This window comes from Seriola dumerili, unplaced genomic scaffold (assembly GCF_002260705.1).
Source record: "Seriola dumerili isolate Sdu_G_001 unplaced genomic scaffold, Sdu_1.0 BDQW01000081.1, whole genome shotgun sequence".
In the NCBI taxonomy this organism is placed as follows: Eukaryota; Metazoa; Chordata; class Actinopteri; order Carangiformes; family Carangidae; genus Seriola; species Seriola dumerili.
This window is the reverse complement of record NW_019174336.1, coordinates 1,652,018-1,677,073: the sequence shown is the minus strand read 5'-3', so window position 1 is coordinate 1,677,073 and position 25,056 is coordinate 1,652,018. Positions and strand designations below refer to the sequence as shown.

The window sequence follows — 25,056 nt, the reverse complement described above, 5'->3', positions numbered from 1 at the left end:
TGGACATCCACAACTTAATATCATCAAGGCAGGGTGGTACCAATGGTGTTACCAGGATTTATCAGGACAAATTGTTGTGTATCATCCATATAAGAGTAAAAATAATAGTGTCTACACATGATTTGTCCTAGGGGGAGCATGTAAATAGTAAATAAAAGTGGACCAAGATGAGAGCCCTGAGGACCTCCACAAAACAGCAGAGTGGTCAGGAGTCAGGAGAGATGAACGGTACCCAGAGGAGTACTGCTTTGTGATCAGAGATGGCAAAATCAACCAAATTCACATGTTCCACACAGACACCATGCAGAGCACAAGGTCGAGTGAATGCCCTTTGTAATGGCTGGGATGCTTGACATGTTGAGTTAGATTGAAAGAGTCTAAAAATAGGGTAAAATCAGAAGTAAAAGGGAAGAGGGGCAAAAAAAACACAGATATTAAATTCACCAACAAACAGGAAAATAATTCTTTAATAAAGGCAGAGGTTGTAGGAAGCCTGTAAATTTTAAATTTGTTTTTAAAATAAAATAACTTCATGTTGTCCTTATATTACTGTCAGCAGCTCTGGGTCCGAAAAAGAATTACTGAGGTGAAAGTGAATTTGATCTAAGCAAGAACAACTCTACACACACTTTGTTTACATACAGTACTTAGTATACGTCAGTATTTGAGTCTGTTCTTGGTCTCCAGTTTTTCTCAGACAGGTCATAATCTTTGATAATTGTCCTTCACAGTGCAGTAAATAGTCCTGTACATTTTTGTTTTACATTGCCCCATTATTAGGCTGGTCTTATTCTATATTTTACTGTCAACAAATCCCAGTAATGTGTCTACTGACTTCCCTCCTCTGTCTGTGGCTCTCAGCTTGAAGACCTTTTGCTCATGAAAATGTAAATTTAAAAAAAAAAAAAAAGAAAAAAAGAGTAGTAATAGTTTAAAAAAAGCAGCTGCTCACTTTAGTTTTTATTGTTGCTGAAACAGGAGGAAATAGTGCATTTGCTGGGGACTGTTTTCAGTGGTGGATTAGTCCACATTTGTTGCTGTAGTGAGTATTTGGGGCAGCAGGACGGTGTGTGTGGGACTGAGTCAAAATAAACAACATTGTGTTCATGGTGATGAAGAAACATGTCACCCAGTGTAACAGTGAGAGTCACTGGTGTGTTTTTAATAGTTTGTGGACAACAATGGAGCTCAATGGCTCAGAGGGATAAGATACTGTATATCAGGCTTTATACACGCACGCACACAAAATACTTGTTGGTAGGAGACATTCAGTGTTTGTCATTTAAGCCCTTGCAACATGAGCAAATGATCCCACAACTGTTTCCAGATTCTGATTTAAAAAGTTGTTATTGGTGCACAGAAATATGTCACATCTTCTTAAACAGAGCCCCGCCTACTTCAGACCACTTAGAAGAGCACAGAGGAAAAAAAAGGAAAAAAAAAGTCTGTGACCAAAACTTTTGTAACTTTGACAGGAAGTTGTGCATCCACAGCTTTCTGGCCTCTGACCGTCTCTTGCTCCTGGAAAAAGCCCAGAGATGACCTGCATTTGCAACAAATGAGAGTGACCATCTTTCTTACTACTCACCTCATTAAATACCCCCCCCAACTCCCTTCACTGTTAATATCTTCCCCTTCAGTGAGAATTTGGAAACAGGACACTGATCAAAGTGTTGGGGGAGGGGAGGCTGGGAGTATTTTGCACAGGGAGCTGAGATTGGCCTAATAAAAGGAATGCAGACTGATTCCACAGAGACCTCTTGGTATTGGCTGGTGAGGGGAGACAGTGTATTGTGAATATTCACTAACCCCCCCCCTTAAAGTGTTCACATGCACTTTGTGAACCGACGTACAGAACGCCCCACAGGCAAAGAGAATGGCTATTCATGGAGGGAAATGCACAGTATAGCCATTATTTGCACTGGCTACAAGCTGATAGTGACAAAAACAGTCAGAGCTAATTAGTGGAACAGCTTGATGGGCTGGCCCAGTGTTCATTAACAGTGAATCTCGTACCTCCCTCTTTGTGAAACAGGGTCAGAAATCCCACTACAGGCCCTGGACAGATTATGAGACAATGGGCCCCTGGGCACAGAAACACAAAAGGCCCCTGGTCCCCACTACCAGCTTCCCCCTGAGTCATCTGCTGTTGTTTTACATCGTTTTCCACAATATGTCACAGGTTAACCTTCAAAATTTTGTTGTTGGGTGAAAACTATAACTGAACTACAACTGAACTTATATATCTACATAGGCTTACTGCTATCAAACACAAGATGGGTTATAATGACAATGAAATAAATAAGCGATGAAACAGAAATTAAAGGTCCATATAGTCTAAAGGTAAATGTCCATGTGTTGTTTGATGATAAAGCAGGGCGAGGTTCTATATTAATACTGTGAAAGTATCAAAGCCTCAGTCCACAGAGAAATGCAAATAGCCTGTATTCAGAAACTGAGCCTTAAAACCAGCCGTCAGGACTTTGTGATGTCACAACAAAGCAGTCACCGCCCTCAGCCCCACCCAGTGGGACCCCCATTCAACCTTGCAGGATTTGTTTTCTCTGGGTGTTTACCTGAGATCTGCTATATTTTTATTGGATCACTCAGAAAACAGTCAGCCAATCAGAAGAGAGGCTCAGAGCCTCCTCTCTTCTGATTGGCTCACCAACCTGTTGTTACTAGAGCTCCAGAGAGAAGCCTGAGAGACAAGATGTAAAACTCTCATTGAGATGGTTTTTGGTTCTTAAAACCACAAATATATCTTCTGATGGATCAACACTTCAAATAAAACACAGAGAAGAGGAAAATATGGAACTTTAAACAAATATCTCGAAGGGAGACTTTATATATACTCTACAATAGCTTTTCACTGAATATCAATCAGAATTAAATGTTGATCCAGCCCCTCGAGGTTGATTGACAGGCGAGTGCCATCCTGAAATAAACAAGAGGTCTTAAAGCATAAAAAATAGAGTTGGAATGGAGTTTTCAAATAAACATTTATTTATTTATTTCAGTTAACATACTTCATCATCTTTATGTTATTGGGGTTTGGAAGTAGGGAGCCGATGATCTACTGAGCCATTTTACCATGCGCACTTAAGTTATGCAACTGTTTTTTTTTTACATATTGGATCTCATTTTAGTGTATGTGGGTATTTTGATGCAGTTCTATATCCTGAAGCATATGAAGAAGCAGATCCATATGAAGCCTCCATCTAAAGCAAAGACATGCTGGTGCAGTGTTATGGTTCAGAGAATGTTGTGACTGATAGAAAGTTTTGTTCAAATCATCATTTGCAGGAAAAGGCTGGAATGGCAAGAATTTTTACCTAAAACAAAATGAACCCTGACGCGTGTGGGAGGGTTTAGCAGTTCATCTAATCTTACACTTCTGCCAGGTCTCTCCCACACACACAATGTGTCTTTTCCAATGAAGTGAGGGCGGATTAGAGGAAATGTCAGGAGGAATAAGTGTAACGTGTACTTCTAAAAGGAGGTGACCCATTTTAGTCACACTTGGTTCATCGACTTGTTTTGTTGCTGCTAAATGCAGACAGATTTTGTCATTTAAATATATTTAATGAGCGAGCTGGTCCGCGCCCTCGCAGTGTCCCATCAGCAGCAACACTGTTAGTGATGGGTCTGACCTGCCGTTAACCACAATCTCATTATGTCTGCAGTGTCTGCTCTAAGAAAAGGTTGTAAGTCAGGAAGGAACAGTTAATTACTGTTGTGACATGGAGCATTATCCTGCTGGAAGGAGCCATTAGAAGAAGGTGAACTGTGAACATGGTCAGCAACAACACTTTGATTGACTGAGACATTCAGAACATGATTGACTGGATTGACTGGCCTCAGCACAGATCCAGATCCATCAGACCAGGTCTTCAGCTGTCCAGTGTTGGTGAGTCTGTGTCCACTGCAGCCTCAGGTCTCTGGTCTTGGTGAAAGGAAGTGGAACCTGACGTGGTCTCATGCTGTTGTAGGTAGGACGTGTTGTTCACTCTGAAGCTTCTCTGCTCAGCACAGTTATACAGAGTGGTTATCTGAGGTACCGTAGCCTTTCTGTCCGCTCCAACCAGTCTGTCCATTCTCCTCTGACCTCTGACCTCTGACCTCTCTCATCAACACAGAGCTGCTGCTCACTTGATGCTTTTGTTGTTGCTCCATTCAGAGTAAAAACTCTAGACACTGTTGTGAGGGAAAATCCAGGAGATCAGCAGTTTGAGAAACACTCAGACCAACAATCATGATGTTTTTCCTCATTAACTGAAGCTCCTCACCTGTACCTGAAGGATTTTATATACTACACTGCTGCCACATTATTGGCTAAGTGCATTTTGTATAAATATGCTTTGACCCATCAGAATTTTCTTTGACCCTTTGAGGTATGAATTGACCCCTGCATAACTTTTACTTTCTGTTTCAGGGATCTTCTGCAGCGCCACATCAGACAAATGTTTGTCTGCTCCCTGCCACAATGGAGGCACCTGTGTGGACACCATGGACGACTACGCCTGCATCTGTGCCAGAGACGGGGTCCGATACATGGGCAAAAACTGTGACGAACTCTACGATGCCTGTTCCTTTGCACCGTGTGAGGACTGCACCAGCATCCCTGGTACCACAGAGTACCACTGTATCTGCCCGGATGGACTCACAGGGGATAACTGCACAGAGGAGGTGGACGAGTGTCAGAGCAACCCCTGCTCTGAACCCCACTCCATGTGTGTGGACCAGCTGAATGGATACTTCTGCAGATGTCCTGCAGGGTTTGGAGGAGAGGACTGTGGGACACACGTCACTGACTGCATCGATCAACCCTGCAGTAACAACGGGACCTGCATACTACAGCCAGAGGGCTTCGAATGCCACTGTGCAACAGGGTTCAAGGGGAAGACCTGTGAGGAAGATGTGAACGAGTGTTTGTCACAGCCCTGTCAGAACGGAGCCATCTGTATAGATGGAGTGGCTGAGTACCACTGCTTCTGTGTGCCCGGCTTTCAGGGCTACAACTGTGAGATCGACATCAACGAATGTGCGTCACGGCCCTGTGAGAACAACGCCACCTGTATCAATGAGAAGGACCACTACAAGTGTGAGTGCCTGGCAGGCTTTGCAGGTACATCTCTCACACACACACACACACACACACACACACACACACACACACACACACATATATATATACAAGCTGTGTCCCAGTTCAGGGGCCACATCCCTCAGAGAGACTGTATTTAAAGACCAATTGCGTCACAGCCGTGTGACTACACTGTCCCATTTTGAAGGCTCGTTCAGATGCGTCCTGGGCAACACCCAAGATTCATTGCGCGCAAACAGACAGATAGACAGCCTGAGGATTACACTTTTAAATGTATTTTCTGGGTCTCAGCTCAGTTCAACAGCTAGCGGTACAACTGGTTAAACCAAGGGCTTTAAAACCTCAAGTTTTTGTGAAAAAAAAATTGTGTCAAGGTTGCTAGGGAACAGGAGCCGCGCTTTGCAACGCAACTGTACGGCCGTCACAGCTGGTGACGTACTGTGAAAATCCTCCCTCACCGTCTTATTTCGGTCCAGACTTCGCAGTGTACGACGGCCAGGAGGACCACACGCGTCCTCCGAAGGATGCGGCCCCTGAATTGAGACACAGCTACAATTACCACAATTTGGGGCCATGGAAGCAGTGAGTTATACATAAATATAACATACAACTTGAACTTCATATTTTTAGCCTGTTTTGTTTCACATGCTGGCACCAATAACAGTATACTGAATTAGCTATTAGCATTTGCACCTGTTTGCAGTGTTCAAGTTCTTTTTTCTTTGATTTCTAAGTGAATCAATGGATGTTCATTCACTCATCAGAGATAATGGAAAATATAAGCCACACTAAATCTAAAAATATTTGTATTTTGCCTGTGTGTTCAGATTTAAAGTTATATCTCCAAAAACAAGTAGCTACATTCTGTACTATAAGTGCACTTGGTTTTCAACCAGTTTAAATATATCCAAACATGCAAGAAGACTTGAGAGAAGATGAGAGACAATACTGACGGTGGTAAGTGTGCAACCTTATTATTATTTGTGGCAAACACAAACTCAACCACAGAGCTCTAACATCTGACTGCTGTCATGTCACAGAAGTCGCTTCAGATGACTATTCAGAGGAAAGGACGTCTCATTTCTATGAAAACTTATTTCCTCTTTTCATCTTCCTCGCATTTTCAGTGGGAGGGACTAAGACGAGAAAAAAAGATGCGAGAAAGAGAAACACATGCAATGAAGGAAATAATGTCTGTCCCTCCTGTAAACGACGAGCCCATAGGTGGCCTGTGCAACTGGTTATTATGACCCATACTTAGATTTTATTGTTGGTGACCTCTAGTGGACGTATCAGTTATGATGGGAGCAAAGGAGGATGTCAGGTGAGGTAGGATAATGAATGAAGGTGATGAGGTTGCGGTGGATGGATGTGGATGTGGAGACGTTTATCCATGACTGTTCCACAACCTTAACCACATGTTTATCATTATAACCATCACAATGAAGGTCGTCTAACCTTATGGAAAACTTATTCTAACCCACCCACAACCTTTTCCTAAACCCAACCAAACTGTGACTCTTCCATAAGCCTATCCACGTTTTTATTATTGTAACCATGGCGACCAAGGTCTGGTACGCCTGCAACCATTGGGGCGCTAATTCAGGAGACGCTCCTACAGGTCGTATCAGAGGGTGGGGACAAATGACCTGTGTGGTCGTTCAGGTTGGAGGACTTGTTGCTGCACCCTGAGGATAAACCCAGTGTTATTCAATAGTTTTGTAATTGTTCAGAAACCCAATGAAAACACTAAAACCAACAATGTGTCAGTTCATCACTCAGCTCTCAGACCCAAGCCCATGTTCCTCCTGATGATTAAGGAAGGAATATAACAAAGTAATATAATAAAATGAGGTTACTTCAGTGTTAATGTTAAATGTTTGACTATATGCACCACTGAAGTACAAGTTATCTTTAAATGACAAGAGCTTTCTGTGTCTACCTTTCCTCCCATTATTATTGTAGTTGTTATTTTGCTTGGCACATATTCCTAAGAAAAATTGTATTTAATCAAATGATCTTTAGAAGCTGCCACATGAACGGTTCATACACAATAAACAGAGATGGTGAGGAAAGGGTTTTAATTTCTTTTCATGCATTAAAACTTAAGCATAGACCAACAGACTTGCAGCAGAATCATTGCACCTGAAAGTTGTAGTGTTGCAGGTATAAAAAAAAAAATCAAGTTAAAGCAGTGAAATATAGTGATATTACCCAGAGACAGAAGCTCCGCCTCCTGCATGTGTTTTTGCTTTTGTTTATATCTGTGAATGGAGATGTTTGATATCATGTCATCATTAATCTCCTCAGTGAAGCAGCACTCAGACAAAGACTTTCTGCTTTTATTTGTTTCTCTGAAGGTTTTTTCTGCTTCTTGTTCTTTCATCATCATCATCATTTCCAAAGTGTTTTGTTTGTTCCTGATAAACTGGGCACGAGGAGTATTTTAAGTGCAGAGTAAGATGTTTTTATCTGCGGCTCAGATAAAGTCTCAGTGCAGAGTGAGAGAAAACACTACCATCCTGCTTTTCTTACACAGCTTTGTTTCTCCGTGAGCCTGCTCTGTGTCAGAGCAGCTCTGTGTTATCTGTGAGTGGTGCACCGCTGCATTCCCCTGTCACTCTCACGGGTCGTTTGGAGAATGTAAAGAAAGGCTTTTATCACCACAGATATCTGTACACCAGAATAGACACATTGATTTAAGTTGGTGTGTGGATTTATAAACATGACGCATTGTTTCACTGTTAACACCAGCTACATTTACCAGATTCACTGTTTTCATATTTCCCTCCTGGCGATGTCTGCTTATGTCCTCATTCTCGCCTCCTCCAGGAGTCAACTGTGAAATTGAAATAGACGAGTGTGAGTCCAGCCCCTGTCGTAACGGAGCCACCTGCCACGACCTGATCGCCATGTACTCGTGTGAATGTCCGCCCGGGTTTGACGGCACCGACTGTGAGGTGGACGTTGATGAGTGTGCCAGTGAGCCCTGTCAGAATGGAGCCGTCTGTCATGATATGGTGAACAGGTAGGCGAGTTATTACTGTCTGTAGGAGCTACAACAGTGATCACTGTGACTATGGAAATCGTGAAGATCAATACCGATTTCCAGTGGTTGAAAATCGCAAGCAACCAGACCTGCTGCCTAAATTTCCCGACAGCAAGACGACAAAACTGCCTCCACATCAGACTGTGTTAACTGTGAGACAACCAAACACATCGAAATATATTTGTTCTCAATGATTCCTTAATGAACCAAAGATCCTTTGAAATCACCACCAACACACACGACAAGTGAAAAAACTGGGACTCCGCAGAGTCAGCATCCAGTAGTTATGGTTGGTGCTTTATCTGCTTTAGCTCCAGGTTTTAGCCATGGTGATGGCCACTTGGTTCTGTTCTATCGTTGTTCATTGTTTGAATTTTGATAACATGCTGTATAAAACCCACCTGTGTCTGTTTCAGCTATGAATGTGACTGCAGTGACACAGGATTCCAGGGTGACCACTGTGAGGTGGACATCCCAGAGTGTTCCTCTGACCCCTGTCAGCATGGTGCCACGTGTATGGAGGGAGTCAATGGATACGACTGCCTCTGCTGGCCAGGTACTGAACCACATGCTGCACAACAAACATTTCTGTCCCAGCACAAGGACAATCAAGGTGTCCTGAGCCGACTGCGTCACAATCCATGTGCCTCTAACAAATCATCTTACAATTATCTGACCTAAAGCCTAAAGTTTGCATTCAAAATGATGCTCTTTTCTCTGGGAATGTGGAACAATTCATGTGTTAGTGTGCTCAGTGTGAGTTTTGTTTCTCCAGGTTATGAAGGACCAAACTGTGAGACCGACATAGATGAGTGTGCTGAGCAGCCCTGTGAAAATGGTGGGGACTGTTTCGAGCGCTCAGACCCATCTCACTGGGAGCTGGACTGGGAGCTCAGCTTTGCAGATGCAGCTGGATACATCTGCCAGTGTCAGCCCGGATTTGCAGGTTGAGTAAAACGGAAGAAACCAATTAGTAAAAATCTCACCTCTCACACTTTTTAAAACCTTCTGACAATCCTTTGATTTCCTTCACTTTAAAGGAGAGAACTGCTCTGTCAACATCGATGAGTGTGAGTCTGAACCCTGCCAGAACGGAGGCACCTGTGAGGATAAGATCGCGGGCTACACCTGCACATGCCCCGATGGGTTTCTGGGTGAGTCTCGCACCTTGTAATAAACGGACAACCACTAAAAAACAGGCCCAGATGGAGTCATGGACCAAACCACTGTTATAGTACAGCCCACTCTACCACCTACAACCATCAAATCGGGATTCCCTGGTGTTTAAGGGGTTTCAAAGAGTCAACCAAAAAAAATCATCTGGAATATTTCTGTGTGTTGAAATGGTGCATGAATTTGTTTATTTTACTTAATATCATATCCACGTTGTAATAAGTGGGAAACCACAGGAAAGACAACTCACGACGGCACAATTCAGAAACAGTCACGACAGTCAGTAGAACAGGCAAACAAATCTGGCAAGAAGTAGACAGGGGCCAGAGGTCCGAGTAAACTAATATTAATTAAAACACCAGGAGAAATGCGGTGATGCTTGACACTAGGGAGGAAGAAAAAATGCCATGGAGGAAGAGGAGCACAGAGACTACATACAGTCGGGAGGGGAGGACTGTAGCTCTGTTTCCATCGCAGTTTTAGAAAAGTTGACAAAACACAGTTGTGAATAGTGTGTGTTTCCATTGAGTAATGTAACGTGAAACAAACACCAATGTTAACTCTTGTCTCTATCGCATCTTTTCTTCTACTAAAGTTAGCATGCTAACCAGCTAGCCCGGGGCCAACTTCCCACTTTCTGATGGTGACTCACTGTAGCCTCCAGTCTGTCCTGAAGACGTAGCTGCTCAGAGGACGTATTATAACCTCTTGCATTATAAAGACAATGATTGCTGAAGCTCTCATCAAGCGTCAATCACCACCACCTGCTCCTGACGAGAAACCACATTCTCCAGCAGAGAAAACTTACAAATAGCTCCTTTAAAGATTTTACATCTTCAGTTGGAACCAGTGGGATAGGAACCACAGACAGAGTAGGGAAGTCAGAAAGTGTTGGACTTATGGACTTATGGAAGAAATATATGTAAATACAAAACAAAACAAAGCATCTGGTGTCCATCAGTATTCAGCCACCACCATATCTAACTGTCAGTTTAATGTCCTTCCAGGTGAGCTGTGTGAGGTGAACATTGATGAATGTGAGAGCCAGCCCTGTCAGAACGGTGGCTGGTGTGAGGACGGCAGGGCGTCCTACACCTGCCACTGTCCCGAGGCAGAACCAGGTGAACTTCCCTGGGGAGGAGATCACTGCGACGTAAAACTCTACGGCTGTGTGGACCATGAATGCCAGAACGGAGCCACCTGCCACCCGTGGCTGGAGGGTGGAGAACACGGCCACACGTGCTTGTGTCCTCATGGGTTCTACGATGAGCAGTGCTCCACGAGAACAACGTTCTCCTTCTCCACCCCTGGATTCATTCACATCCAGGTGGTTCTAGAAGAAAGGACCCGCAGGGAGGTTGAGCACCGTGTTCACCAAGGTGTCGGGGTACAGCTTCGCTTCCGGACCACCATACCCAATATGTTGCTCGTCTACAGAGGGGATGTGGACAACCACCTCCTCCTGGAGATTGTGAACGGTGGTCTTCATGCAAAAGCCTTTTCTGAGGAGTCCGAACTGGATGTGTCATTTCCTGGCTTGGTTAGCGATGGAGACTGGCGGGACGCTCATGTGTTTGTGAATAAAGAAGGTCTGGTTTTGATTCTGAAAGGACCTGGTTGTGACAGGGATGGGTGCAGAGTTATGGATGGTGGCACAGGCGAATCACCTTTCCAGCCCACTGAAGCCTTCACTAACATTTATATAGGTGGAGCACCAGAGGAGCTTTTGGAGAACACTGTTAGTGGTGCAGGCTTCATTGGATGTATGGAAGACCTGATGATAGACTCAAAGCCTATCCTACCCCAGACACTTCCAGAGGACCAAGGCCATGAGCTGGGATGCAGTAAGACTGAATGGTGTAAGCCTGACCCCTGCTCTGGACATGGACGCTGCGTGGACCTGTGGACCAGCTACCAGTGTGACTGCTACCGTCCCTTCCACAGTGAAAGCTGCTCTGAAGGTAAGCACTGGTACCACCCGCAGGTTCTTCATCATTATTGTGTATTAATTGTACACAAATATTTTGTACGTAAAATCTTCAAGCACGTGAACCCATAGTCCACCCACCGGAGTGTTTACACAATAGACTGTATGTAAAGATGGTCGTAGCCTCCTCGTAGGAGTTTTGAAGCCCATCGCCATCTTGGCAGTGCCTGACTCCACCTAACTCCCAGCTAATCCAGAAATGGGCAAAGAGGTGGGGCGGGTGTGGAGCTGAGACTTCAGTGCATAACATTCGGTTTAATAACTGTGACAAGCGTACGCTCCGGTTAGCATCGTTAGCACAGCTGGGCGTCAGGGTGTCTTGCTCGAAGGCTAACCCAAAGCTAATTCATTTGCAGGCTAATTAGCTAGTTAACGAGCTAGTTAACAAGCTCAGCTAACAAGCGCAGACAAAGATACCTGCCAAATAGTGTGAGAGGTCACACTCAGTGACTCAAATTAGCTGAGGTGATGTCTGTCAGAAATTGTGCAGCTAACCAACTGTGAAGGCACCCTCCTGTCACTCAAACTTTAAGCCTTAAATGTAAACAGGTGAGTTATATAAACAGTTGTCATGAAGGAGGAAATTAGCTCCAGAGACCAAAACTGTTTTTTGTACCAGGCTGTAAACATGTTTATTTCTGCTGTAAAGTCGGACATTTTAACATGGGAGTCTATGGAGAGTAACTCACTGTTGGAGCCAGACTCATTAGAGGAACTGCAGTTTTTGGCTTCATTTTTCATTTTCTTGTTATACCTATTAGGGAGGGATAACTAATCATTTGTGTAATTTATAAATGATCTTATTAGTTCACAGGGTTCCCACCAACACACACCTGACAGGACGTCTAATCAGTCAGAGAAATTGAGAACACCTGTGTGCAGAGCCTTCAATCTCAATCTCAATTTAACCAGTAATTTTTTTCCCGCTGAAATGTAGTGTAGTATGTAGTATGAGTATAAAGTAATATAAAATACAACATACTTAAGCAAAGTAGCTCCAAAATGTACTTAGTTATGTTCCACTACTGCACAAATCTAATAAACGACATAATTCTGACTTAAAATGTATCTTGGCAATGACAGCTCCTGTTTCATCATGAAGGGACCAATAAATATAAGATAGATATAATTAGATGCAGTTCTAACTGTGAAAACTTTCTACTACTTCAATCTACATTACATAGGCAATAAAAAAAACAGATACTTCCTGTTTGAGGGCTACCTGCAGTAAAACTCTTGATTTCCAGATTTCCATCTTGCAGTGACTTTACTGATACTGAGGTCCTGTTACTAAATGTCCTGGTCTTATTTTTTTCCTGTGATCAATCCAAACTTTCATTTCAATTTGACAGAGTTCCCATCGTGGACATACAGCCACGAGGACACAGTGAGTTTCAGTGCCTACGACGTGGGCATGAGCCTCGGGAGCAGCTTTAACGTGTCCTTCTTCCTGAGGTCATTAAAGCCGGACGGGCTGCTGTTCCAGCTCAGGAGGCCCACGGAGGAGGAGGGGGGGGAGGTCTACTTCTCGGTCTACCTGGGGATGGGGAGGGTGTTGGTTACTTCTCTACCTAACAGTGCCCCCCTGACTGCGCCGGTATTTGTGACCACTGGTGAGAAACAGCTTCTGCAGGTGGAGGTCCAACACAGGCAGGTGATCTTTGAGCACGCAGGCCTTCGCTACGGAATCGGAGAGATCCCTGAAGTGAATATTGAGAGTGGAGATCAGGCCTACGTAGGAGGACTTCCAGGAGGCTGGAGCTCTGATATGTGGGGGGGCCATTACAAAGGTTGCCTGCAAGACTTTCGATTAGACTCAGTGCATCTAGATGTGGATGCCTGGAACAGCTCGTCGGAGGAGGAAGTGTATTTACCAAGTGATGCTGAAAACGTGAAGGAGGGCTGTGTCAGTGATGACACCTGCAAGGTAGGAAACAGTTCCTTCAAAGCTTATGCTGCATGCATACAGTACAGACCATAGCTACAGACCACCAATTAACAACACCAAAAGCAGGGCGTCGTGTAGCATAGTGGTCTAAGCAGGCGCCCCATGTGTAGAGGCTACAGTCCTCGCTGCAGTTGACCCCAGTTCGAGTCCCTTTTCGGACAGCCTTTGCTGCATGTCATTCCCCTTCTCTCTGCCTCCCCATTTCCTGTCTCTCTCTGCTGCACTATCAATAAAGGCATAAAAAACCCCCTCCAAAAAAAAAAAAAACAACACCAAAAGCTTATCACCTTGAGTGGAAAGTTGGGTGATGGGGGGAGCTACAACAGCAAATGGCGTGGACATGATTGTACCAACAGACCTGAGAACTGGGAGGATATAATAACTGAACACCTGATACCATTCAGTGAATGCAAATGTATGTAAGACGATTCTCCATGAAATACGCTAAGAATATCTGTTTTAGGACTAATTGATTTGAGTTTAACCACCTTGGAAAAATGCACCAAAGTCATAACAATGTGGTTCTCCCATTTCTACCAACATGGTGTGAAAGCAGCAGCAGTACCTACAGAAGTGTGTTCTGTGAGGTACTAAAAGCGAGGATGCTAAACATGTACCTCCTCCCAAATAAGACCATTGTTGTATTTTATGTTTCAGTTGTTCTTTTTTTATAAATACATATATTGTATGAGCAATTAAATAAGAAAAAAACTAAATATTATTATGAAATCTGTATGATATATGATATATGATATATCGCGATATTAAAATATTATTGAACCTCTGCCCAAGCCTAACATCTACAGAAGTTTAATCATGGCGTCAAAACGTACTTCTTTGTTCCTGGTCTCACTGTGACCAAACCAAGTACATAAACAACAAGCTGTACAGGACAGTTTGAGGCAGCCCCAAGATGGGACACATAATTAACCCTTGACAGTACCTATCAACCATAGCTAGAACTATCAGTCTTCACAGCTGTATTTGTCTGAGCTCCTTGTGTTTGGACGATATGAAACCTCTGTGCTTCCCTCTGCAGACGGAGCCGTGTCAGAACGGAGGAGAGTGCACCATCACATTCAACGACTTCACATGTTCCTGTCTGGAGGAATACACCGGAAAGATCTGTGAAAGAAGAGTGTGGTGCGTCAGTGATCCGTGTGTCAATGGCGGCCATTGTGTGGACCTCGATGATGGATATGAATGTAAGAACGTTTGCATTATTTTATAACTGTCATGTTTTTTGGGCACTACCAGACTCCTGTGTGCAGAGAGCATTCAGACCCCTTCACTTTGTGCACATTTTATTATGTTGTAGATTTCTTTGTAAAGGGATTACTGACATTGATCCACACTCAGTAACCCATACTGACTCAGTGAAACACAACACATCATCTTTCGCCTGAACCAGTTATCATGTATTTATACAGTAAGTTCTCCCATTCAGAGACTCTGCATTCATGGCAGAAAAACCCAGCTAGAAAAACAAATGCAAAACAAATCCCAGTATTGGAAACATTCAGCCTCACATCCTGTCTGACTGTCTGAACTCTGTGATCTTAGACGAGATACATGGTCTCTCCCATGATGATGCTCTGCTAGCCCCTAACTGCAAACTGAACTTGAAGTGTTGCAATCTCATGTCCAGTCAGTGAGGTTTACAGAACTGTTCAAAGCATCCACTCGCTCACTCTATAGTGGAGCAGCCATCTTGTTATACTGTACGAACCTTCAACTGTAAATTTTACCGCTATATAGTGCAGTACATAGAGGCACACCAAAATGTAGAGAGGACGTACACTACATTGATCAAACTAGACCATCATGCATTGCAAACCCTCTCTTGAAATTGCTGCAGAAGAAGTCATCTTGCTAACAGGCTAGGTGCCAACGTTAGGTGCTAGATAATGTGATTTTATAACCCGTTGAGAGGAGGAGCGTAATACTCCTCACACGTCTCGACCGTGCAGAGGCTCATCCGTCTGAGCAGCAGCATTTCAAACATTATACTGTCAGGACCATACCTGTATACCCGGATCTGAAAAACAGTAAGAACTGACACAAACAGTGAGTGAGAACCAACCAACGAACGAGCGAGCTGAACACAGCCTTGGTCTTGGATCAGTGCTCTGGATCAACAGATACCTTGAGCTGAGCTACTGGTATCAATATAAAACAATCCAATAATAATATAAGTATTTGTCCATGTTGACCATCAGGTGTGTACAACGCGACATTTGAGAACAACCCTGTGCAGTACAGTGCTGGAGGCTCCCTGGCTGAACCCGTCTCTAACATATACATGGAGCTGCGGACTCGGTCGGAGAACGCTGTGCTCCTGAGGGCCTCCTGGGGCTCCGACCTGCTGATGGTGGGTCTGCTGGACTCCTCTGTACGGGTGGAGATCCACATAGGCAACAGTGTTGAGTCGCTGACCTTTACAGGAGTTCGTCGAGTGGCTGACGGGAACTGGCATCGAGTGAACATCTCGATGGCTGAGCAGGATAGCGAGGCCTCTCCCTGGGTCATCACCGTGGACGGGATCACTGACAGCAGCAGCGTGCCGGAGCTCACTGGGAGCCTGCACTTCCTCAACGAGGAGGGGGCCACGCTGGCCATCGCAGAGAGCTTCACTGGCTGCCTGGGCGCAGTGAGAGTGGGTGGAGTCTACCTTCCCTTTATGAATGACTACAAAGCCCCGCAGCCGTCTCAGTTCCATTTAGTGGAAAAAGCAAATATTCATTTAGGTTGTACCAGCGCCCCTGTCTGTGATTCAGGTCCCTGTCTGAACGGAGCCACATGTGAGGACCTCTTTAATAAGTACGGCTGTGCGTGTGACTCCGGCTGGGAGGGAGAGCAGTGTGAGACGGACACTGACGACTGTGTGTCTCAGCCCTGTGTCCACGGAATCTGTAAGGACTACTTAGCTGGTTTCGAGTGCCGCTGCCACCAGGGATTCGCTGGCACGCTCTGTGAAGAGGATCTGGACGAGTGTGAACATCACGCCTGTGAACATGGAGGCACCTGTCAGGACGGCCCAAACATGTACACCTGTGTATGCCCCAAGGACTACAGCGGCCCCCTCTGCCAGTGAGCACCCACTCATCCTCCTGTTTATTCAGTGCACAGAGGAACACATTTCATTCATTCATTCATTCATTCATTCATTCATTCATTCATTCACTAAAGCAAAGTTTCATACATTTTCCAACAGGTGGGACTATCCTCCAATAGAGTGTGGTAAAGATGTCCAGTGTGAAAATGATGGTGTCTGCAATGACGGGCTGTGGGGAGCTAACTGCACATGCATGCCGGGTTTCACAGGCAGCAGGTAAGTTTAGAGGTTTTAACTTCCAAAATATTTTATGATAGAATACAATTGTAAATTGTATTAGGGTCACATTGAGGAAAAAAATTAATTTTGAGAATGAATCCATAATATTCCAAGAAACACATTGTAATATTGCAATAATAAAGTCTTTATTTTACCAGAAACAGGTCATAATGTTTAAAGAAAAAAGCAATATTTCCTGCTTTACCTCCAGCCATGTAGGTCATTTTGGTTTTATCTGATTCTCAGTCATTTGTGACATTTCTGCCACTGCTCCAATTTAATGGAAATGGATTTTGTTTGTGGTGGTGCAATGAGAAATTAAATTAAGTTGAATAAATACACAAAAGCAATAATCGTAAAGATGGTAATATAGTGAGATTTATGAGAACCAATGACTGAAAAGGTCATTTAGACCAATCCAAACTCAGACAGCCCTGAAGTTGGAGCAGATGACTGAATGTGGATTTTTCAAACACATTTTGCTGTAGTTTGTATACGGCCTGGGCAGCTTGTGTGTGTTTGTGTTTCTACAAATTTTGTATTTTATTTAATTTTAAATTAATTTTAATTTTAAATTAATTAATTTTATTAATTAATTTAATTTTATTGTGTCTTTTGATTTGCTTCAATGTTTCTTAAATTTCATGTTCTCATAATAAAGAAAACTGGGGACGGTTGCAACACTTTACATTTCTCTCAGTTACTCAGAGACTGTCTGTTCTAGACAAACCAAACTTTTATATATTAAACTTACATCTGTCTGATAATTACCCATAGCATTTAAAGATGAGTACATATGACACATCATTCACTATATTTGGATAGAAGAATTCCGATGTTGTAATTTACCCCAACCCTGGGGACAGTTGCAACATATAAAAAATACATTAAATTTCACTAATTAACTTTTCCTTTTTTCTCAATGTGTATATTACACATTATTGAGTTTTGTTTTGTTTTGTGTAGAACATAGAATCTGCTTTCAGTTAGAATAGACACTTTTTATTTATTTTGTTGCTTATGATGAAAAGAACAGGCAAATATATGATAAAAGCATGAGAGGCTGACAAAATAATTCCCAAAATATATATACATATATATATATATATATATTTATATATATATATATAAATATATATATATATATATATATTTGGGCATAATACGTTTTTATTGTCTTATCCATTAAATGAGCAAATATTGGTGCTTCTGTTTCTATGGGACAAAATCAGCTTCATATTTTTCCTATTTGGAACTAAAATGTTAAAACAACTGTTGTGTGGTCTGTTGTGATTTGGCTGCTCAGCTTGAGGAAAGTTACAATAAAACAATAACAATAAAACCACCCTGTCAGCCATGACAGAACATCATGTGACACACTGACACATGCTAACCAAGTACCACCATAGTGAGAGAAAAAAACCCAAAACATTTACAGGAACACGTCCAGTGAAAACTGTTGTGTGAATCTTGGCGTGATGGAGACGCATGATGCTGCTGAACAATCATGTATCTTTGTTTGCAGAGTCAGAAATCTTAAAAAAAACCTGGACAAATTAAAGACTTTTTGAGTAGCAAACAATTACTGCTTCTGCTTATATAGTTTGTGTTTATGAATATGTGACTGTGTACTTTCTGTCTTGCAGCTGTGAAACAGAAATCAATGAGTGTGAGTCTAACCCCTGTCGAAACGGCGGCACCTGTTTGGACCAATTCAACATGTTCGTGTGTGAATGTCCACCTGGATACAGCGGCCCCATCTGTGACATGAACGTACGTCTCAACATCTTTCTTCTTACTGCTCAAAAATAAAGATTTTTTTACTTGTTGCTGAGAAAAAAAAAAAGTATTTTGTTGTAATCTTCTCACTTCTTTATAATAGTGAGTTTTTGAAACTTCCACATCCATGTGATTTATATATTCAGGTTGTGTCTTCAGGGAGCGGAAGCAACAACAACTGGACCACAGATGCAACAATGACAACTTTTTAGACATTTTGGTGCATGTGTAGATCAGTAAGACTCAACCTCTTCCCTCTGTGCCTTTTGCAGAAACAAGCTCATAAACAGGGCATCCCCTGGCTGGTGGTGGCCATCCCGCTGCTCTGCTTCTGTGTGCTCATACTGGTCATCAGCTTGACCTTCATGGTGCTCACGGCGAGGAAGAAGCGCCAGTCGGAGGGTGCGTACAGCCCCAGCGCTCAGGAGCTGGCTGGAGCTCGGCTGGAGATGGACAGCATGCTCAAAGTCCCGCCAGAGGAAAGACTCATCTGATGTGGGGGGGGTCAGAGGTAATCCGGATCTGAGCACCGCGGGCAGGTGCACAGGACTAACTGTGAAAATGTAGTGACTTCCTGGGCTGAAGTGAAAGACAGATGCTGTAGGATACAGCCCCCTGCTGGTGGAGACCAGGTACTGACCTAGTGCTGCTGCTCTGTCGTTTAACAGAAACATGTTGAACTTTGTTCTGGAGGTGGAGTGAACAAGGAAGTACAATCACTGTATATTGGTACACACTGTCTGTGGCAGGGCCTCAGCCTGCTGTAGTAGTGCAATGACAATGTAAGGGCTTTGTTAAGAATCACTGCACAGCTAGAAACATGAGCACACACACCGCTAACTTCTGCTGTTTCCATAGTCACAGCATCATGACGCAGCGGTGCTGCTGCTGGAGACTGGATCACAGTTGTTCGGTCGCATCATCAGTAGATGTTAGAGGTCCAATCAACATCCAGAACAGTCCAGCTGCTCGATGCTCGTCCAAGAACACTCAGAGTGAACCAGAGTGACTGGAAACACCGTCAGCAGTTTCTTTGTCTAGTTTTAATTGTAACTGTCCCACGACAGATTCATTACACTGATGAGTGTGTTTGTTTAATTAAGACAAAACACAACGGAAATGGACTCAGTGAACAAACACTGATGTACATGACACATCGCTGCCAGAGGAGACATCAGCTCTGTGTGGAGCGATGATGAAGAGGAGGCTGGAACCTTCCTCACATTAATACATGAGACAAACAGAGACCTGAGCTCTGTTAATGGCCTCATCTGGCCCAGTCCCAAAGTCCCCCCTAAGGCCTGAACCCTGAACCCTCAGACTTAACTGATGTCACCTGGTGAGTGATTGGGTGCGAGGGAATGCAAGGGCTCAAAATGGTATAAAGAGGAATCATGTTAGTGTGACGACGCCAAAACATGCTGCGTACAAATGTGGGTTTGTGACATTTGCGTTCATACCTCCTCCATTTGTAAACAGACAAATAATGTTGGAATCAGATCTGATGAAAGCAGATTTGTATATATTTGTATATATATATGCATATTCATCATCATGCCATCACAAATAGCTCCAGTTCAGGCTCTGAGTCATCACTGAGCTCTGTGTTTATACTCATAAGTAAACTTATATTTTCTTTGGGTTCGTTCCTGTAATGCTTGTTTGTTAATGGTTCTTCTTCTATCTTCTTTTTCCCGTGTTATGGCGGTTGTTTACATTTTTTCTGTAATGCTTCTGGGTGTCAACTGGTAACCATGGCAACCCAATTTTTAACATCACAACACTATGAACTTTGGTGAGGGTGGACAATGGGACTGGGCCTTCTTCCTCTGCAGTGGTTTAAAGGACAATCAGCTCCACCTGCTGTGTAACTGATGTTCTGGAAATTTGGTTGAAATTTGGAAACAGCTAACCAGGAAACTGGAGGCTACACCGGCACAGTCTGTCCCTGTCCCAAGTAAAGGACGTTGTCACAAAACACAAAAACCTTTCGGATGGCAAGACTGTCAGAGACACGTTCTCATCCCGTCAACAAAAAAAAATCTAGTGAACGCACAATGTTGTGGAATGATGAAATAAAAGGCAGCATGTGGTGAATTCATGTGTATCAGAGGAGTGAAGACTTTTGTGTGAGGGAAGGAAGTAAACGGAGGAACAAAGGTGAAAAAGTCTATACAAGAACACACAAAACATCTAATGCATACGTTACAACTTTCTTTTCAGTTTAAGAGCTAGTTGTTGTGTTAGGAACACAAACGTTTTCGTAGCCTGTTGTACAGTTTGAATTTTATTCTGAGTTTTAACTGTTGTATTTTGAGTTTTAGCACCTCACGTGCACAAAGGGACAGAGTCTGCTTGTGTTTGTCTCAGAAGCAACTTCACATCTGTTTACAATCGATGAAGAACACGTGAAACCCAGACAAGTTGAAGATGAAACAAACAGCTTCTGCAGATGTGAAGTTGTCAGTTTGTACAGGACGTAGGAGAGATTGCACCAAAATAAAAGACCTACAGTATCCTCAACGGTACGTTTGGGAGAAAAACCCATGAAATATCCTGTAACACACTCTAATGTGAAAAATGCAAAGTACAGTATTAGTTTTTTAAATTCTCATTTAATAAGAGTTTAGGTCTTGGCTGCACAGAGTGTCACTGTTTTCTTTATTTTGATGTACAAAATCCAGGCTGTTTTATTAATGATGTATTACAAACCTGCAATAAAGTGAAATGTTCTCAAGTGTCTCATCTTCAAACACATTCGCACCTGCAGCCTCGCAAGGAAACTGAAACCATGCAGACTGCACACAGAAGAGACAGTGTGTAAGATTTTTTAATTCACTATGGGGAAACCAATGGAAATGATTTCATTATAACTTCGACCCTCCGATGAAAATCCAGTGTTTCACCTTGTTAACATCCATATGATGTTTTTATAGAATACAGACATGATGAGAGAAATAATCATCAACACCATGACTGAGTGTTTCCACCTTGAACTGCAGTGAACCAATGACAGTCTCATAAACACAGATTCAGACAGTCAGGGTTTCATATGTCACAAACCTAAGGAACAGGACCCCCCCCCAAAACAATGCACGGTTATGAGCTAGCACAATAATAAGTTACTATGTTCATTTATATAAACCAGAGGATTAGACGCTTCTGCTTCCAAATGCGCTGATTATTGTTTGCTTCATCAAAACTTTAATCCAGATAGAGGGTGAGATGTGACATCATGGTTGTACGGCTGCCAAGTGCTAATAACAGGGATGAAGGTTAGTCACTGTAAGCATGCAGGCCATGACGGCTCCAGCAGCTTATACTTGCGCAACCTTTCCCACATTATTTTCTGTCCTACCTTCTGACCACAGAAGTCTTGCATTAACACATCCACATTAACCACCACGACTGGAGGAAAACTACTGCTGGTAGTGTGTCTATGTAACAACTATAACTGAACTGAATCATGTGCAAGTCAGTTTCAGACTATATAAAGGTCGACGTAGCCTCTGTGACATCACCCAAAGGTTTCTGAAGAGCAGTTTTGGAGCTGCTCCACAGTCGCCATGTCAGTAATGCCTGGTCAAAGAGGTGGAGCGTGTGTGGAGCTCAGACTTCAGTGCATAACATTAAGTTTAATAACTGTGGCAAGCATATGCTCTGGTTAGCATCGTTAGCACAGCTGGGGGTCTGGGCGTCTTGCTCGAAGGCTAACCCATAGCTAATTCATTTACTGGCTACTTAGCTAATCAACGAGCTAAGCTAACAAGCACTGACAGATACCTGCTAAATAGTGTGAGAGGTCACTTTCAGTGACTCGAATTAGTTGAGGTGACGTCTATTAGACACTGAAGGGCAAGCCAACTGTGACCCACCTGTAACTCAAACTTTAAGCCTAAATAAAAGGTAAACAGGTGAGTTATATAAACAGTTGTCCTGAAGGAGGAAATTAGCTCGAGACCAAAAGTTTTTTTTTTACCAGGCTGTAAACATGTTTATTTCTGCTGTAAAGTTGGACATTTTAACATGGGAGTCTATGGGGACTGACTCACTGTTGGAACCAAACTGTTGTGGTCTTTAGAGGAACTGCAGGTTTTGGTTCTTCACTGTTGGCTTCATGTTTCAGCCCTTGATGCTTGGTCAGTACCCATCCACAGAAACAGACTGAAAGGATTTGGAGGTGCAGGTGGACTCACTCAGTGGCCATTCTCAGTTATCATTACAAACTGTACAGGGTTAGCTTAGCATAGCAGTGCCTCTATGCTAACAGAGGGAGGTTAAAACAAATGTTATTTGTCTAAGAAACCAAACAAATGGAACATAGTGTTGCGGATTTTAATATTTTGATATTGGTTTTTAATATTTCTTTTGTACAAGTGGACATTCTGGTGTGATGATGGTGCTGCTGCTAAATGGTCTGAGTCACCAAAAACATAACATTCAGAAAGGGCCGTGTTTCTGATGTGTAGTGTCATGGTGCCATGTCATGGAAATAAGCGATGGTTGCGCTAAAGGAAAGGACAGGAAGGAGACCCCCCCTGCAGGGACCATGAATATTCATGTTAAATATCACAGGAATATGAACAGTGGACAGGATATCTGGCTCAGGACCCACAAACAGGAAAATAATGTAAGAAGGTGATGAGTATGTCCTTTGCAAGAGTCAGTTGTGGAATTTGAATCAAGTGAAGCTTTGTATTTTCAGCAGGTGCAGTGAGAGACTAGTCACCACTCTTTAATCAGTCTTAGAATAAATATAGTGTCATCTGTACACAGACACAACAGCAACAAGACCTGCACTGCACTTTGTAGCATTTAGGACTTTTGGGCGTTGACCACACGGACGCCCCGAGGTACCCTGGAGAGCAGTGAAGGCTGACGAGGTGTGAGAGCTACACAGGTTTCTGCTGCTGATAGAAAACTGTGAGAACCATTATTTCTGCTCTACGAACAGTGGACATCATAAAGCCTACAACTCATTCGCCATCACTGTCATCACACACAGAGTAATGCTGGACTAAGGCAAAAACGGAGAGACGGAAATAGAGTGCATATATCAGCAGAATCCTTTAAAACAACAGAATATACCATAGTGTTTCCAGGTCCCCACATATTTAATTTTTTTTAATCAGACAGAAAGGTTTAAAATCATCAGGGACAGTCGAGTTTGTTGGAGGCAGGAGGTCGATCATGAAGGCCACAAAACAAAAGAAAGAACAACAGCACTGTGCATGAAGCTAAAACATCAACAGGTGAGCTAAATGACTCTGGTGCACCATGGTTTGTAGCTGTAGCATGATGCTATTAGGATGTTAGCTGACTATAGCAGACTAGCTACTGGCAATAAGACAAGCTAATCATAGAGGCTGACATCATTATGCTGTTGTGTGACGTACGTCCTCTCTCAGGAAATACTGCGTGCTATTTTTTAAAGTCACAAATCTATAACTGATCTACACTGAGCACTGTGACGTGTGGTGACATGAGAGGGTGCTGTGCAAAGAAGTGTGTCAGCAGATCTGTTAGCGAAGTGGCAACAGGCTGAGAAGTGTTGGCATCTGAGCATCTTGAAGCGAGGTCGGCGTTCCTCTGTAGAATGGCGGGAAAATGAAACACAAAATATCCAAAATTCAGACGAGTGGAGTCCAAATGCTGTCGGGCCGGGGTGACAGTCCTCACTCACTCTCCATCTGTTCTCCAGACACAGTCTGTCTTCAGCAGGTCTGATGGTAGTAGGGAGGGGAGATGTGTGTGTGTGCATATGTGTGTGTGTGTGTGTGTGTGTGTGGCCTTCCACCACATGACCGTTCCTACCTACAGGACAAGGAGCTTCTGTTGCAGTTAATGACACATTATCTCTGATTAATCTGCACATTTGTACAAGAGAAGAAGAAAATCATGTCATTACAGTCCAGACCAAAAACATCACAGTAAACAGTTCATCATACATCAGTGCACCACACACAAACTGTGTTTTGGTAATAAAAGTGATTTTAAGTTTCAGAACTGTTCAGTCCTGGTTGATTTGGTTGTTTACTAGTCAACAACATCTGTTGACTGACTTCAGTACAGTTTATTAGAAAACTGTACTAATGATCCATTGTTGTCCTTTGCATCATGTCCAGTGCATAGTGTCAATCTACTGTCAGTCCCTTTTGCATTGGTGCACAATGTGAATCCTGCACAGCACAGGCAGACTCAGAGGTAAACACAGAATGTAAATACATTCAAAGGCTGTTGCTCAAAATCTGCTCAAGATCAACAGAATCAACATGAAGACATGATTTCATGAAAATCTTAAGGATTAGAACTGTAAGACAGCGAGCGGTCGCCACTGCATCTGCCGCCCCGCGACATGATGGTTATACACTTCAGATGGATGGCAAAGAAAAAAAAGGGGCTGGTGGAGCAGGTGACTGTTACCTGACAGGAGCTTCAGCCATCCTTTCCTTACAATACCTTTTCCTTACAAGAATTAATAATACATCCTGTGAGCAGCTACGTCTTCAGGACAAACTGGAGGCTACAGTGAGGAGACGGGCCGGGGCTAGCTGGTTAGCATGCTAACTTCAGTCGAAGAAAAGAGTTAACATTGGTGTTTCTTCTAGACTGGTAAGTAAACAGCTGCTAATGCTAACGCTAGCTATGGTTCAGTAGCAAAACTCACATATAGCTCCTT

At 43.2% G+C, this 25,056-nt stretch overlaps 1 protein-coding gene across 1 annotated transcript in view; it reads left to right on the top strand.

The window, feature by feature from the left end:
• Positions 1-21,056, top strand: part of LOC111221168 (protein crumbs homolog 2-like) — a 28,615-nt gene extending 7,559 nt beyond the window's left edge. The window contains exons 2-13 of the mRNA XM_022744521.1: positions 4,436-5,128; positions 7,940-8,135; positions 8,573-8,712; positions 8,932-9,102; positions 9,197-9,310; positions 10,337-11,290; positions 12,669-13,243; positions 14,304-14,469; positions 15,484-16,354; positions 16,479-16,595; positions 18,245-18,371; positions 18,650-21,056. Of these exons, the coding sequence (XP_022600242.1) occupies positions 4,436-5,128; positions 7,940-8,135; positions 8,573-8,712; positions 8,932-9,102; positions 9,197-9,310; positions 10,337-11,290; positions 12,669-13,243; positions 14,304-14,469; positions 15,484-16,354; positions 16,479-16,595; positions 18,245-18,371; positions 18,650-18,871 (4,346 nt within the window). The 3' untranslated portion in view covers positions 18,872-21,056. The remainder of the gene's footprint in view (positions 1-4,435; positions 5,129-7,939; positions 8,136-8,572; positions 8,713-8,931; positions 9,103-9,196; positions 9,311-10,336; positions 11,291-12,668; positions 13,244-14,303; positions 14,470-15,483; positions 16,355-16,478; positions 16,596-18,244; positions 18,372-18,649) is intronic.
• Positions 21,057-25,056: the final 4,000 nt, after the last annotated feature.